Below are 17,345 nucleotides of genomic sequence, written 5' to 3'. Positions count from 1 at the left end.
ATTATAAGTTCAGTAATGCTAAAATCTGATAACGTGTATAACCCTTGTCACACACAAAGAAAAACTTTGAGCTATTAGTCCTTGTGAAACCACTGTAACTTACAATGTTGTAGCAGTTTAGGTAAATGATGAATTATTCTGTGGTTAGTGTACAGAAGTATTCTATTGTTTTGTAAATATATTGTTACTTGTTTTCAGAGAGCATCTTATATGCATAAATGTAAGAAACAGAACTTTAGTCTCATGAAGATCTTGGATCGTAGGTCTGAAAAATATGATTAACAACCTTTATCCTTTTATCTTTATCCTGGCAATGGTATTGTTAACTTTCAGGAGTTAACACATCTGCATTTTGATCCATAGGATTTTTTTTTTTCTTGTTTAAAAAGGTTCTCAGCGCTATTGTTTAGGAAATGTTTTGAAGCGTAGTAAATAGCCTAAATATGGCTTGGCTGCCATTTCATTGCCAGCTGGCTAGGGACAGTTGTTCTTGGAACTAATGCCAGAAACCTTAAACAAAAACTTGGAAAGTCGTGTTTGGTGAGAGCTGATGTGTGGGAAGCAGACATTCAGCTGTTGAGCTGAAGAACCGAACTAGCATTGCTGAAGTACCCTTGCTGAGTCCTCCAGCTGGTTTCAGATACACTTTTAAATTCAAAAACACTTGGGCTTTAGTCTGGAAAAAGCCAAATCCTATTTTCCTTGTAAGACTTGCCTGAAGAATGCCAGCATTTGGTGGTAGAAGTTGTTTGCTGAGATCTTTTAACTGTAAGTTGGATATATTTTCCTTAACAATTGATGTGCTGTGAGTATGCTCAGTTTTTTATGTGCTTTTGCATTAGATATCTTTAGCACTGAAACGGCATGGGCTTACATGATTGTGGTGTATTACTGCTTTTTTTTTTTTTTTGCCATGTAAGTGTTATGAAAATGCATCTCTAATGTTCAAGACTTCTCTGGAAAAACAGTTTGCATACTGAAAAGTGATTCAGTCTCTCTGGAAGCCTTATAGCTGAGGCAGTCCATCTCTTTGGAAGTGCCATAAATGCATGGGCAGAATCAAAAATAATGCTGGGCTGAAGGAGTGCTACCATCCAGAGAGAATAGTTCTGCAAAATAGTAGCATTAACTGTGAGAACGTAAATTCTAAGTAATACCAAGTGAATTGATTCTTCTCTGTGGGTGAGTGTTTAATTTGCTTGGTTTTGGAAAGGTAATATCACTGTTGTTAACAGCTACAGCGTATAAATCCATAGGAATTGCACTGCAAAAGATGTACCTGAATTGACAACAGCAGTTTTCCCCACTAAGTTTTCTGTGCTTAGATCGTTGGAGAGTTGTGACTGCCAGAGCATAGCCATCGATACATTCACTCTTTCCCTGTGTGCCTGCGTGCTTCCTCTACCCTGTTTTTGGTGTTTTCTTGCTACCTCCCTTTCTGTTATCTCACTAACATTTGAAACTATTTTTTTTTTCTTCCTAGGAAGAGATGATGTGGAAATAGGAGAGGCATCAGAAAGTAGAAGGAAAAATTAACAGTACTCTAAATTAATTTTATTTCTCCCTTAGAAACATTCTTTAGGTTTATCTCATGACTGTGTCACGCTAGCAATTAAGTTCTTGGTAGGAATTACCTAAAGATTGGTAATTAGCTGCTGGTTAGTGATCCAGAGCACACTTCTAGTCAGCTGTTAATTCTAGAGCAGTGTTCTATGCTAACAGGTTTTTTTTTGTTTGTTTGTTTTTGCTTGTTATTTTTTAAGTTGGTTTTAGCAAGTGATCGTGTTTTTATTAAAAACAAGACTTCTGTGTTTTTGGAGTGTACATGTGTATATATGCATCTATGTATTTGTGTACATAGGTATAAACAGAGACATGTAAGTATGCGTGTAAACACTTACAAGTATTTATTTAGATCTTTATGTCTGTAGAAAGAGTATTTTACCAGCAAATGAAAACTTGGAATGTTTCCTTGAGTGGTTTTTGAACTTCTTTAGGAAGACCTGGTTTTGTGATATGGTCCAGCGATAAGTGCTGGTAGACAGATCCTATTCTAGTGTTTGCTATTCATTCACCCCATGTAAATGTTCTGTAGGTGTGATTCAGTTGTCCCTGTTGTGTAGTGAAGGTAAAGCTTGCTGTGCCTCACTGGGACATGTATAAATGATGTGAAATGCTTTGAACACTTGAGCATCTGTTTAATTCCCCGAAAGGTCTGTCATAATGGGCTCAGTAGTGTTTAGTTTTGTTGCTCTGGACAGGGATTTACTAGCAAAACTCATATCTATCAGGAAAAGGGAATTGGTGTGTGGATCTGTTAATGCTTGGGGATCAGTTTCTGTTCTCAGGATGTAGCTGGTATGAGCGTTAGGAGCTATGTATGCAATGAACACTTTGACATTCACTCAAGAGGGAAGGGAGAGAATCTCCTTTCTGCTTCTTAGCACAAAGGCATACTTCGCTCCCGGCATCTGGGCAATCACTGATCTCATTTCGGAGTGTTTATTTTTATCCAATTTATTATAATCATTAGCTTTATTAGATAGTGAGGGAGATAAGTTAATGATTTAACTAGTCTAATCCATGGAAATGCTGGATTGAGCTTCCGTTCAGGTTCCACCTGATCTATATTAGCTGATTACTTCTTGAGGCTTTACTTTGTTTCCTTTGAATCTCATAAAGATAGCAGTGCTTTGTTTGTATTCTCCCTGTATTTATGCATGGAGCTCCTATGCCATACTTTGTTGTTGTTGCTTATGAGATTCGCAGTTGCTGTTCAAGGTTAACTCATGTCTGACTTCAGTGGTTTCTTCCCACCAAAGACAGTAGTACTGTTAGGTGTGTAAGAGCAGACAGACAATCAGACTTTTTGGTGTACATAGAAACTGGATAAACTCAATGGTTGCATTTTTTTATCTGCATTTTTAATAAAAACGTTGTGTATTGTTTATTGTTGTTGACATTCATGTTTTGGTTTTGCATAAGCCAGTAGCAAAATCATGGAGGCTGCTATTTAGTTTTTTTTTTTTTTTTTTTTTTTTTAATTTCATTTTATCTCCCAGACATCAAGGCATAAGCATCAGTAAAGAAAACAAGAGAAGCTCATCTGTAGTGTCAGGGCTTCTGGACATATTTCCTGTTTTATTCTTTACCTTTTGTGATTGTCTTTTAAAAATGGAAGACTTTCAAAGCACAGTATTAATTGTCTCTTTCTGTTTGTTTCACTTTTTCACATGAGGTATTAAAGTAGGTTGTAGAATAAATGGTACAGATGCATATTTTTAGAACATCTGTTAGCCTTTTACAATGTCAAAGTAAATCCTGCAGGTTTAGAATACAGAATCTCCTAAGTATGCTATGTCTGCGTGAAGTTGCTTAATGAATTTAGCATGCTCTGTGCAGCCATGCAAGATTTTTTTTCCTTGTTGATTAAAAACCATCCTCCAACCTTTAAGGTTGGTAGCTTTTGAAAGTAGCATATGGTTATCAATCATTATTAATACTAATAGAGAAATGTATTTGTATGAACACTAATAAATGTTTGTGTTAAAGAATCTTGTTTCTGCTAAGTGCTATGGACTCAACTTACCCAGAACTACACTTCTCTTCCTTAATTCATGCTTTGAAAAACTAAATGAACATAGCGCGTACAAGATTACTTAAGAAAATAGGTCAATAAGCCTTAGAGTTTGACATGAGAAGTGACTGGAACATGAGGGGTTTTCATCCAGTAGACAATGCACTTGATTCTAAAATGGTTATGGTTGTATATTTGCTGAACTCACATCTTGGTACTTGTGCCTTTACCATTGAGTCAGGCTGTAGAGTATCTTTCTCTTGGTAGAAGCAATGAGAAATGAGTATAGCTTTCAGCTTTAGCGGTCTAAGGTTGGATCCAATTAAACTTCCAGCTAAACCTATGTGGTATTCTGCTGCTTACTGATCTTGGAGATTGAATAACTGCATTTTCACTGAATTTAAAATACGGTTTAGCGCTCAGTAACCCAAACGACAAACAATGCATGAAAAGGAGCAGGTTTCAGAGTAAGGAAAGAAGTGCATAGAATGGAAAATCTCTTGAAACCAGTCTCTGTCAGATTCTAGGCATTATGCTATTACATCGTGCATCTTCACTCATCTGGTTGCTTTTTAAGTTGAATGTTGTTTTCTGAACCTAATCTGCTAGTACAAGTCATCCTTTCCTGCTGTTATATCAGCAGAAAATGAAAAGAAACCAAGTGTTCCTCTTGCAGATAATGTTTACAGCACTGTGCAAGCTTTTTTCATAACCAGAAATTAAGCTCTGAACAGACATGGTCACTTGTGAGTTGGGAGTAACCCTGCTTTTCTTTGGTCTCTGGAATTGCTGGTATCGCTAAGGTTCACAGGGTTCATTGGGAATAATTTGGTCTTGCTCTCAGTGGTATTAAGATTGTAATGCTTCTGGCATATGGGCAGCTGTAAAGGGAGAAGACAAGATCATCAGCACATGAAATTTAACCAGACATACATTATCATAAACTAATAGAATGCACAAATGTGATAATGTTGATGTAGATACCCTTACAGTAAAGAGTAAAACCAAAGTGTATTGTGCCTTTTGTTTTAGTTGTTTTATTTTAAATATGCTGTTATAACCTGAGGTTGGCTGGGTTTCTAGTAAAAGGTTGATCTAAAGAAATTGAAGGGAGAATCCACCCACTCTCTTACTCATATATTTTCTTTCCTTTTGTTTTAGTTTGCAAATATGCCTGCCACAGGAAATGTGAAGAGAAGGTAAGCATATTTATTCTCCTCTGTACTTGCTGTTGATCCACATGTATTTGAAGTTTAGACTACAAATGCTGTGTCAACTAATTAAGGATATGATGATGATTAAATCAGATGCTTTTTTGTCAAAAAAGACTAACTTTTTACAGGGGTATTTTTCTTGACTTTAATAAAAAACAAAACAGGTCTTTGTGTAGTCAAAACATCTGCAAGAGTGGTTAAACTTCTCATTCCTCTCATAGGAGGACATGTTTCAAGTTGAAAACAGCAAGTTAGTTGGGTGAAATACAAACCACATGGTTACACCAGGGAAGAAAAAATGAGTGAGTGAATTGGCTATACATCTAAATTTTACAGCAACAGAGATTTAAAGGCAAATTTTTGGTGTTGGACTGTGAAAAATACAAACATATTATTAACTTATTTTCAGTGCCTACTTTAGATTACATCTACCAAGTTCAGTTTCATTACTAGATTCTTAATTTTTGAAAAAAACTCTGAATCCCTTTCACACAAGGAAATACCCAGTTCTGCCTCCTAGTTTATCCAGTAGTCTACAAAAAACAAAGCTGTTTTCAGTTTCTATTGCTTCTTAGTGTTGTCTGTTTCATGCTGGGCTTTGCTGGCCTTTTGTTCAAGGCAACTGTCATTGCCCATTTGTGTTTTCAAAGCTCAGAATGAGTTTTAGTTAAAACTGACTTGAATGTAGATGTTGAATATCAAGATGGAGACGCAGAGTGTCAAGACAGCAGAAATCTATATAAAAGCAAAAGGGCTATTCTTCAGCTGGTGAAAATCAGACGATTCATTCATAACATACAGAAACGACTGAAAAGGTACTTCTGTGGTGTCAGATGACTTAAAAATCCCCCATCCCTAGATTTGAACATCTTTGATTTACATAGAACATTGCAGCCTAAATGTTAGTGTTGGAGGGGTTTACTTTGATTTCCTAGAGCCATCTTATCGGGATAACATTTTCTGCTTTTAACTAAAACCACTGACCAGTGTTTGCTTTGCATGAAGACAGCATTTTTTATAATTAGAGCACTTAGCTTCTAGAGACCACAGATCTATTCCTGCTTCTTCTGCTGTTGACTTGATGTTTGACCTTGAGTAAGGATTTATTTTGGTGTTTCCAGGAAATATGAATAAATTCAAGAAAGAATTCTGCTTGAGATTTGTCAGGCCCTCTGGGGGAAGTTCTGGTAAACATAAGGGTCAGTTGGTTGACTGTCTCCCATTTCAAGTGAAAATGGTACTTATGTGTTTCAAAATCATTGTGTTACATGGCGTGCTGAATAAAAGTAGAATTTTGTGTGTTTTTTTTTTTTTCTTTTTTTTTGGTCATGAAATAAGATGGTAAAATGCAAATGGTTGTAATTAAATTTGCAAGAAAGGTATTTACAATCTAAATGTACATTTATTAATGATTAGTAATAGTTATGATTATTACTATAATTTATGTATTAGTAGAATTAGAGGTCTAGAAGTAGAAGGGAAACAGTTTTGTAGAAAGAAGTATGTTTTATTAGACCAGATGATATAATTGATATCTTCTTGCATATTAGCTTTGGTTCCTCAAATAGCATTTGCAGTTTGGAATTCTACAAGCTTCTGTGGGGAAGAACCTGGTTTGTTGGTAGCATTGGTAGCTTGCAGGTTAACTTGTGTATATGCTACATAGATCTAGTTTCCAGCAGTGTTGGTATAGAAATGATGCTGGAGGCTGTGGTAAGAAATTCTTTAAACTTGTTTTGGAGACAAATCAGATCATGCATGTACCTTATGTTGTAAACAGGAAAGTGTATTTTAACTAGTATTTATGCTGTTAGGCATTTGGGTGTTGAAAAGATGGAGTGCTGGAAGTAAATAATAACACAATATTATCAAGATGCTCATATTATATATACTTTTTGTAACTATTTGAAAATAAATTACTAGTATGTATTACAGACAATAGAAAAATAAGATTGCGGGAACAAGATCTGATTGAGTATTCAGTGATTTCATATGAGAGGGTTAGAGGTTTTTTTCTGATTTTCAAAGTTGCAGGAGGACAACAAGTAGCTTATATCCAACATTTTTCTGGAAATGTTTTCTTTATACCTACTTAAATGAAGTCACAGTTGACTGTGTGGAATAATGTTATATAATCTTGTTATATTGGTGGTCATCCTGATTCAGATCTGATTTTTGCTTTTATTGCCTAACATGGCATCTGTATTTTCATTTGGTTATTGGATTAAGGCAGGAATGGTTCTCATAGCTTTTAAGCTGTACTGAGAATATATTAAGACCATCTAAGGATGTTACAGGCACCCTTGAGTAATAGATGTGTACCCATTATTATCTGCACTGATTCAGATTCAATTCTGTGGAAGAAGAATCATGGACTCAAGTAACTCTTTTCCTTAGAATATGTTTTAATTCCAAGACAAGTGTTACTCTCTGCATTTGCAATAAAGCTACCCCGTTCGCAGCTTATGGGAAATAACTATATTAGTTGAACTTCCCCCAAGAAAAAATGTGTTAGCATTTAGCTGAAAAGCATTTGGAAAGGGAAGGGAATGAGAACAAAGAATGTTGCACTTAGAATCATGGAATTATAGAACCACTAAGGTTTGAAAAGACCTCCAAGATCATCTGGTCCAACAATCACCCTACCACCAATGTCAACGACTAAACCATGTCCCTAAGCACCACGTCCAATCTTTCCTTAAACACCCCCAGGAATGGTGACACCACCACCTCCCCGGGCATCCCATTCCAATGCCTGACTGCTCTTTCTGAGACGAAATGTCTCCTAACTTCCAACTTGAACCTCCCCTGGCACAACTTGAGGCCATTCCCTCTACTCCTATCACTAGTTACCTGTGAGCAGAGGCTGACCCCCAGTTCCCCACAACCTACTTTCAAGTAGTTGTAGAGAGCAGTGAGCCTCCTCTTCTTCAGACTAAACAACCCCAGTTCCCTCAGCCACTCAGTCAATAAGACTTGTGTTCCAGACCCTTCATTTCTGACATCCTGTAGTCATTTTTTAAAAAAAATATGCATCAGCAGAGTGAAGCATTACTTGAAAGACTGCTGGGGTCATGTGTTTATAGAAGCATTATGCTCAAGTCTAGCTGTTTTATTATGCAGCTTTATTATTAATGTTGTAAACGCGTTTAGGTAAAAACAACAGCTCAGGCCTTCCACTGGCAGCACTACAACGCAGGTTTTAAGAGTTTGTCTAAAGAATTGCTTTGTTATTGCATCTAAATGAAAACTAAAAAAAAAAATATATATATATATAAATCAGCCACTAAAATAAAGTTTATGCAAACCTGAAAATAAAGAGACTCTGAATTTGATCAGAATGTACAAATGAAGGAAGAATCAAGTTTTGGAATCATTTGAGACATCAGCTGCTTTGTTTTATTCTAAAACCTGAATAGGTTCTGTGAGGGTTTTTCTCTTGTCCCTGGCAAATATAGTGAAAACAGACGCAGGCAAAAACTGTAGTAATATTTCAAAACATGGGGCAACACTGCGGGGAAAAACAAAAAAAAAGAAGCTACACAGACAAGTGAAAACAAGATGGTAAATATTAGACTACACAAATTCAGACTGTTGCACACAGTGCTATTAAATCAGTTGCAGGAAGATTATAACATTTGAAATTATGTAACATAAACCCACTAGATGATGCAGATACCAGCACTAAAATTAGATGAGCTATAAAGGCAAGATTAATTAAAAGCAAACAAAAACCCCAAAGCCCAAACTCCACTGTCTTAGAGTTGTTTGTGTGTGTGTGGGGTAAGCCAAAAACAAGGGAACACAGTGGACATGTGGGTATAAAATCTTAAGGGAGCTATTCATTTATGTCAAGTTACTGTTTTGCGATTTAGCCCTGAAAGGAGGTATGGGGGCATGACTGGTGGGGGTAAATGAATGGAGATAAAGCATCCACAAATTCAGAACAGATGTCAGGAAGTACTTTCATGTAGGAAGCAATAAATATGTGAACAGGTCTCCCAGGCAAATTTGGTTTTAGGTGAACAGCAGATGGGTTATTCGGGATTGAAGCAATCTAATCCCTTCTTGGGGAAATAGAGCTATGAGTGAGTGGGCTTTGCCATAAGGGGGATAGTGGATCAGTCTCCTCTGAAGAAGTCCCTGGACTTTCATAAGCTATTTGTGAAGCTGTTTGCTGCATCTCTGCCAGTGCAGCATCAGAGATACTGGTGTGCACAGGGCCTTATAGAGGCATTTGACCTCAGGTACAGCTTCTCAGTCTCTTTTGTATGCAGTACTCAATGGGCCTCTTTGTCATTGCATTGGCAGTGCTGGGATATGAGAGCACTGTTGCTCTGAGCCTCGAAAAGTTCATATCTTAATAGGAAGACACATGGTTATATGTATAATGGGAATATTCTAATGTTCTGGCAACACATATTCCTAGTTAGGTGTTGTACTGGGTCGATGGGCAGAGGCCAATGGCATGAGGTGCAACATGGCTAAGTGGCAGGTCTAGTTGTTGGTCACAACAACATGCAACGCTCCAGGCTTGGGGCAGAGTGGCTGGAAAGCTGTGCAGAGGAAAAGGATTTGGGGTTGCTGATTTTTGCTCACCTGAACATGAGCCATCAGTGTGCCCAGGTGGTCAAGAAGGTCAACGGCATCCTGGCTTGTATCAGGAGTAGTGCAGCCAGCAGGACCAGGGAGGTGGTCATCCCCCTGTACTCTGCTCTGGTGAGGCCACACCTTGAGTGCTGTCTTCAGCTTTGGGCCCCTCAGTACAAGAAGGGCATTGAGGTACTGGAATATGTCCAGAGAAGGGCTGCGAAGCTGGTGAAGGGCTTGGAGCACAAGTCCTGTGAGGAGCGGCTGAGGGAACTGGGGTTGTTTAGCCTGGAGAAGAGGAGGCTCAGGGGAGACCTTATTGCTCTCTGCAACCACCTGGAAGTAAGCTGTGGGGAGCTGGGGGTCAGCCTCTGCTCACAGGTAACTAGTGATAGGAGTAGAGGGAATGGCCTCAAGTTGCACCAGGGGAGGTTCAGATTGGAAGTTAAGAGATGTTTCTTCTCAGAAAGAGCAGTCAGGCATTGGGATGGGTTGCCCAGGGAGGTGGTGGAGTCACCATCCCTGGGGGTATTCAAGGAAAGGTTGAACATGGTGCTTAGGGACGTGGTCTACTGGGTGACATTGGTAGCAGGGTGATGGTTGGACCAGATGATCTTGCAGGTCTTTGCAAACCTTAATGCTTCCATGATTTGCTCAATTCTTTTTTTGCTGGATCAGGTGTGTAATGATGTGGAGTATGATCCAGCTCTTGAGCCTTGGCTCAGCTTTCCTAGTGAGTATCGCATATATCCTTAACTCAACCTTGAAGATTTTTTACCATGCCTAAGCCAAGAAGCTATTTTCTTTTCATAATACAGTTTCATTCTTTGTCAGTCTGAATTCATATTTCAAAGAAACCAGTATATTATTGCAGATGGCTCTATAGCTTTTTCCAGTTCTGGTAGGATTAATTAAATATTGGTTTTATTCAGCACACTTCCTTTTTCACCTTTCTAGCTATCTAGACATCTCAGTGGAGTGCATATTTAGTCAAAGCTTCAAGATTTTTTATTGAGAGTCTAAAATCCATATTCAGACTTGGTTTCTGAACTATAGTGTGCCACTAGAATGCAGTTAAGGCTAGACCAAATATTTTATGACTTTCAAGTTCTGTAGTTTATTCTTCATAGAGAAATAATAGATGTATAACATGTTTTTAGGGTTTTATCACATATAAAGCCACCAAAATTGTTTTAATTGTAAAAGATAAAAACTCTGACATGACACTTTGTCATGTTACATTACTCAAAAGCCTTATTATAATTTTCTTGGCATTTGTATTTGAGAAGATGCAATTCTTTCATTGACCCCGATCTCCCTTTTTCTTTGATCAGCAGTAGCTTAAACTGTTTAGAGGCTTTGGAGTAAAGCTGTCCTCCATCCCACCTAATTCTTCATTGTGACGCACTGATCTTTTCCTTTTTTAGACTTTTTAACAGGCAAGGAAAGATGGTCATGAAAAAAAGTATATAAATAAAATAGTATATAAATAAATAAATATATAGCTTGAATTACTGTAAAAATGTTACTGGAAATGCTATAATGGGGAGGAAGACAGCAATCACAGCAATAAAAATAATGCAGGAGTGACAGCTGATTTTGGTCCTAGTATACATGTTCAATGTGTTTTGTGAAAATAGTTTGTATGTGAGGGGAATGACTACTATTTGTTAGCTATTTTCATTTTAATGATTTAAAGCCCAAACTATTTTGGCACTCAGAAAGATTGGATGGCTTTTGTCACATGGGTGCTTCCTGAATTGTTTTGTGAATAAACCTTGTGAGTACTGTATTAAGGTTATAAGGCTGGGCCCACTCGTGCAGAGGGTGGGCATGAAGGCAGATACTTTCCATGCCCATGAAGAGAATCAGTGGCCCTTGGCAGTCCAGAGGGACAGAGAGTTACTCTCTAACTGCTAAAGCATAACGCATGTAAGGCAGCACCTGTCTAGACTTCCAGTAATGCTGTAAGAGAGAGCGTTTTGACACGTAGTCCCAGGTAAGGGGGACTATTAAAAAAAAATCATCATTATATTGTTAGTTTTATTGTATTTTTAGTTCACTAGGTGCATTAGGAAAGTGAAACCAGGGAAGGATTGACAGCAGAAGCAAGTAAACAAGCTGGACTCTTCCGGGTGGAGATGGGGCACTTTCTGTTCAAATGACAAAGTGGCTAAGATTGCCAGGGTTACCGTGTTGCTGCTAATATTAGATCTCGGATATATTTTCATTTACCTCACTGAAACTATTGGGAAGGTTGCTGCTGTTATGGTAGCAGTGATACTTGGTTGGTTTGGAAAAAGAACATCTTTAATGTTACCAGTTCTCAAACTATTGCCAAAGGTTTCTCTTTTTGAGGGTAATAATTATTTCTTTCTTTCCTGTCTAATTTGCATGCTGCATCAGTTTGCTGTTGAGGGAATTCAGCATGGCTATTCAAAAGGATGGGGAGAATTCCTCTTTGAGTGTTTAACACAATAAAGTATTAGAGCAGAAGCCAGATTTGTTGGATGTCAGTATGTAATAATTTTTAAAGAGGCAGCTGTGCTCGACTCAACTGGGCAGGTACTGACAGTTCAAAGTACTAATCTAGTATATCTAACTTTATAATCTCGCTTCATATTTATGCTCAGTTGCATTTTGAACATTACAGCTTAATATGTCAAAATTCCTCAGAAGAACATTTTTCCGGAAACACTTTTCATCTGAATACCCAGTGTTTGTTAATTTTTAAGTGATTTTGAAGTAAAACTCTGTTTTAAAAATAAATGAGTAACCTGGCAGAAAATTATTTTGTTGAGAACAGCAAAATGCTGTCAAGTCTTTACTGCAAAATTACTATGTTAGAAGTGTAGATTAACACTACCATAGCAGCAGCAGACCAAATAGTGGTGACTTTGCTTCTCAAAGGGTTCATGGGAAGCTTTTTTGTTTGCTCTTATTTTTTAAATATTTTTAATTAGGTGGCACGGATAGAATACAATTTCTCCTTAACCCTCTCAGATTTTGGGCAGAGGGAATCAAGGCCTTAAATGAAAACTTGTGCCATGTTTTTTTCCAGGAGACAACTGTGTGAACCTCTGTGGCTGACACATTTTTGTGGAATCGGTAAATCAGAACACATTCAGTAAAGCTTAAGACCTCAGGGATTTTTTTCCTCAAAGGAAGTAATTAACATGTTATACTACGATGCATGCTTTTAGTGCTGTCTAGTATTGGACTAGAATAAAATGTTTGCAGTTGAAGTCTGAGATTAATCTGTGAGTTCTGTAACTGACAGTTGTGGCTCAAAGTGGTCTTTAGATTTTACTTGATTGTCCCCAGAAGCAGTATTTTGCCCTCTGTTAGGTTATACTATCACTGTAATGAACTGTTTAATGAATAAGCTTTCTCATTCGACCAGAACTGTAAGCTATTGAGTGGCAAGAGGACTTGAAATTGCTTTTTATGGATATAAACCTTTCATTGTGTAAGTAGCAGAACTGCTGTGCTGGAGGGTTGTGTGCTTGGCAGTTAACTTTCTGGGGCTTTCCAAAAATTAAAAAGTATTTTAGAATATGCTAGTGTTTCTAGATATGTCTCATTTAGTCTTAACTGTTTCAGAAAACTGTCTCTTACGTAAGACCCAGCTGGTACCTGTTATAATTTCAAGATTTGTTTCCTTGCAGTTTTTATTACAAAAGCTATTGCTTTCCTTTACCACCAAAACTTGGATAGGCTATATTTTCATGACAGATATGAACTTCCCACTTGAAAACTTTAGGATGTTTTAGGAGAATTTGTTTGCTTGAATACTGGTCTGTTTTGGTTGATTTTATGAAGGATCTCAGTTCTCTTCACTGGTTCATGTATTTTCTGCCTAGTTCTGATCCTTGTAACATGCCTTATAGCTTTGGGAATTGCTCTTATGTCACACTATATAGCTCATCCCATATTTGTCTCCAGGAAATGGGAATTGCATAGCTTACCAGAATATACCACCTGTTTCTTTGTGTTATTTTTTAAAAATGTGTTTACCACTACTGTACGTGATGCTCTTAGCTTTTATGTAGGAGCCATAGCTTTTGTTTCTGCTGTTAGAGCTAAAGGCAGTAACAACATCTTGGATGGTACACTGAAAATCAACAGTGGCAATAATTTGGTAGCAGGTATAATCTAACCATTGCTGTGTCACAATATGTTGCTGTGGCTAGAGGCAGTGGTGAGGACTGTATATTCCTGGAACTGGATGAATTCCCTCTTGCAATATTCATTTCCAAAAAGTGGAGCAATGCCAGCATTAGATTGCAAGCAGTTGCCTTACCAACTTTATGAAAGAATGGAAACTGAACTGCAGACACCATCATGAGTAACAGTTTTTTGGAAACACATAGAGACTGAGTACTATGTGTTTTGAAGGTTATGAAGTCCATGCCAGTGGAAATCCTGCCTGTTTTGTATCAGCAAGCTGAAATGTCTAGGCTTCATTAGAATTTGCTTTTGTTATCTCTATGTGATAACACAGTGTTTCATAGCATATTACTTGTAATTATTTCTAAAAGGCTGCTTCCCTTGTATTGTTCTGTATTGCTGAAGAAAACATTGAAAATACCTCCCACAGTTAAAACACAGTGCAGTACCATTTTGTTGTGTCTCTTTTGAACTGCTATAAAATTGGATACCTTTGGAACGTGCGTGTTTTATACTCAACATATATTTTAAAAGGAAAAAGGTTGTAATCTAAGTTAAAATGACCAGAGGAATATGAAAGTCAGGATTGTGATATAAGAAAGTCAGAAATACCGTAACAAAATACAGGCACTTCAAGTGCCTGTGTGTCAGCCTCCAGAAAGGGTTCCACTCTCAGAGAAACTGAAGCCTGCTAGAGTGGGTATGTTCTTTACAACATGAGAATATACTTTTTTGTGGGAAACTGAAAGGTTCCTCCTTGGTCCTCAACCCTTCAAACTACTTTAGCTTGATGAGCAATGTGCTCCAGTGTTTTTTTCCCAAAGGATTTCTGTAAGTTTCCTGCTGGAGAGGTTACTCTGCTTTTTTTGGATGACTCTTACAGACCTTCTGTCACAGACTGAAATCAAGCATTTGCTAGATTGCTGTATATATCCTTGGGCTGCCTGATTCAAAGAGCTCTCTCTCCTTGGGCTGTATGTATTTTTGCATTAAACTGCCCTTAGTGAGGTGCAAACAATTGTCATGCAATGGTTGGTTTTCAGTTCTAGGGACATACAAACCAAATTACAGAAAAACAAAACCAACCTTTTTTTTTTTTCCAAGTAGGCTGACATTTGACTTCTGTCTTTATCTTTCTGTGATGTAGAGTAGAAAAGTCTGCCATTGCTGTGTTCTAGAATCCTCCTCCTCTACAACATTGGCCTCTTCTCTGTAGTATCTATTAAAAAGAAAAAACAAACAAACAAAAAACTCCCCATTTTAACATGTTTATTATGCTTTAATATTGCTGTCATGTTATCTTTAATACTTCCCTTTGAAAGATACCTTTCCCAGATGTTAGACAGGTATTGGAAGCAGTGAAACTCGTGAGCAAGCATGGGAGTTGCACAGGGTGAAATGATGACTACAGGTAGTTTGAATTTAATAAGAATCCATTTGTATTTTAACTCACAGCATGGACTTTATGAAGCAGAGCTTCAGAAAAGATGGAACTAAAAGTTGTCTGTCCCTTCACCAGCCCTGGAGTGCTTGAAATGAAACCTAGTACAGTGAAACTCCATTAATATGAAGAAAAATTAACCAACTGTTTCAGAGTCAAATCTTAGCGCCGTTTTTTTTTTGTTAAATTTTACCTGTTGTTGCTGTATAGAAGTGAGCAAGTTGTCAGTAGGAGGAAGGAAGGGAGAAGCAAAGCGTGTAGTTAAGAGGAAATGAAGTTCTCTGGTGTATTACTGAGAAAGTCTTGCTTTTTAGTCATTTGTCCTGAGAAAGCAGTAGTTGTCTGTACTGAATGCAAGTTGCTTGCAGGCTGTAGTATCTTATCAGCTAAGAGAAAGTTATGTCATGAGAAATGAAGGAAGGGAAAGGGTGCCTCTGTATACACATACGGGGTGTTTCTGTATATGCATACACACATGCACGTATGCACATTAAAAATTTCCATGAATTTATTGTTTGTACAAAGGCTATGACTTCGCCTAACATAAATGTAACTGCACATTATTTAGAGGTTTTCCTTGGCTTCATGTTTCTCTTCACCCTTTTTCCTCAATTTTGTGAAAAGCTTAGTGAACTGTATTAGTAGTGAACTAGAATGGATAGGTTACTTAGGTCATATATTTGTTTGATGAAGATTTTTCCTTCTGCACACCCTTTGTATTCCACATAGGTTGTGGCAGAAATTGCAGTTGTTCTTACCTGTTAAAACCGTAGCTTGGAAGAATGTGATTCATTGTAGTTAAATGGTTAAGTTGTTTGCTTTGAAATAGTAGTCTAATAGTGTCAGATTTGGACTTTGAAATGCAGCTTTGATAATATTTGGCTCATTCTTTGAAGATGGCTCTTCCTCTGGAAGATCACTTGCTTCTGTGAAAAAAAGGTGATAAATAAGGGAAATACAAAAAAAAAGATGAATCTGGAAGTGAAAAATGTACTGACATGTAACTATAGGATATACAAGAAAATGGCCTTTTATGAAACAGTGGAGGGCACTGGTTGTGTCTCCATTAAAACAAGCGGGGATATATTTTACTTCCTTAGTGCCAGGTATCATGCCATTTGTTGACATTTTTTCTTGTTTGAGTTGACATTTATCTCATGTTGTTCAGTTACTCATTAACTCATGTGACTGGTGTTACAATTATAGGTAGGAAAATTACCCACAGATTCATTGGAGTCAGAATTCTTCATCAGAGGGATTATCTTAAATCTTCTTCCACCAGTACAGGACTTTTTCAAAGCAAAACTTGATTCTGGAAGTACCACAGTAGGAAGGTGTTTTCATTCAATATGCGTTATGTATACAAGGACAGGTGGTTTGGCTTTCAGATATTTACCTGGTTATATGTGGGTAGACTAATGTGTCTATATGCATGTGTGTATCTGGGCATGAAGGAGGTACCTATTTTTAAGAGACACACTGGGAATTCCCAGATTCTGTTTTTTCCTTTTTAATAAGTGAACATGTAGAAGTGTAGAGGCTAAATACATCTTGTTTGTGCTGAACTACTGAACTATGAAATATTATAGTAATGTATCCAGTATCTTTTGTTCAATAATAAAAATACTATTATTGAAAGCTGACAAACTTGTTCATTGTAATTTTTTTATTTTTATTTTTTACAATTAACTGTAGCTTCAGTAGGGCTCAAGAAAATCTGAAGTTTATTGTTTTGCACAGTTGTTGCACTTGTTGTATGTGTAAGTTTTTAAACCAATGAATGAGGGGTTTATACATTCTCTTTGGTCTCCAGATTTGTATTAAATTGAAGCCTGTGATTTTGATTTTCAGTTGTATACTTTTCCTCTGAATGCTAATTTTAGCACATCTCAAGCCTTTGCAAAACCAGGAAATAGAATTAGGGCAATTCATATAACCTCGACTCTGGTTGTCTGGACCTCATGATAGCCTCCCTGTGAACACGTCAGCACTTTGCTTTTAACCTATATCTGAATTAACAGTAGAAGAACTTCTTGAAACTGCTTGGTAGAACTGAAATCAGGATACTTGACTGTTTTCCTTCATCTGAGAAGAAATATGCTATTTGTGCATGTGCATTCAGACAAAAGGTCTGTGCACATGGGCTCTTCAGTGTGTCTTGCATTAAGTCAAGTAGCTAGAAAAGAGTAGCAACACATGCAAGTCTGGCTGTGAATAATGCATTTGAGTGGTCTGCAGCTTAGTGACAACATAGTTATAAAAGACAGTGTGCAAGGGCAAAGAGGTTGCTGTATACACTGGGAAGGGTATTATGTGACTGGTAGGCCCAGAGTGGTACCATCTCACATGGGTG

The 17,345-nt window shown here is 37.4% G+C and overlaps 1 protein-coding gene across 10 annotated transcripts in view; it reads left to right on the top strand.

Moving 5' to 3' along the window:
* Positions 1 to 17,345, top strand: part of TNS3 (tensin 3) — a 245,005-nt gene that overhangs the window by 77,724 nt on the left and 149,936 nt on the right. For 9 of the 10 annotated variants that reach the window (XM_038173696.2, XM_038173695.2, XM_027451289.3 and 6 more), the window contains one exon: positions 4,739 to 4,776. In XM_038173696.2, coding sequence (XP_038029624.2) covers positions 4,739 to 4,776 — 38 coding nt within the window. Of the gene's footprint in view, positions 1 to 747; positions 769 to 4,738; positions 4,777 to 17,345 lie in introns of those variants that run through there. The other variant, XM_038173697.2, reaches the window with a different exon arrangement.

This window comes from Anas platyrhynchos, chromosome 2 (assembly GCF_047663525.1).
Source record: "Anas platyrhynchos isolate ZD024472 breed Pekin duck chromosome 2, IASCAAS_PekinDuck_T2T, whole genome shotgun sequence".
Lineage (NCBI taxonomy): Eukaryota > Metazoa > Chordata > Aves > Anseriformes > Anatidae > Anas > Anas platyrhynchos.
Note: the sequence above shows the minus strand (reverse complement) of the source record. Positions and strands in the feature narration are given on the sequence as shown.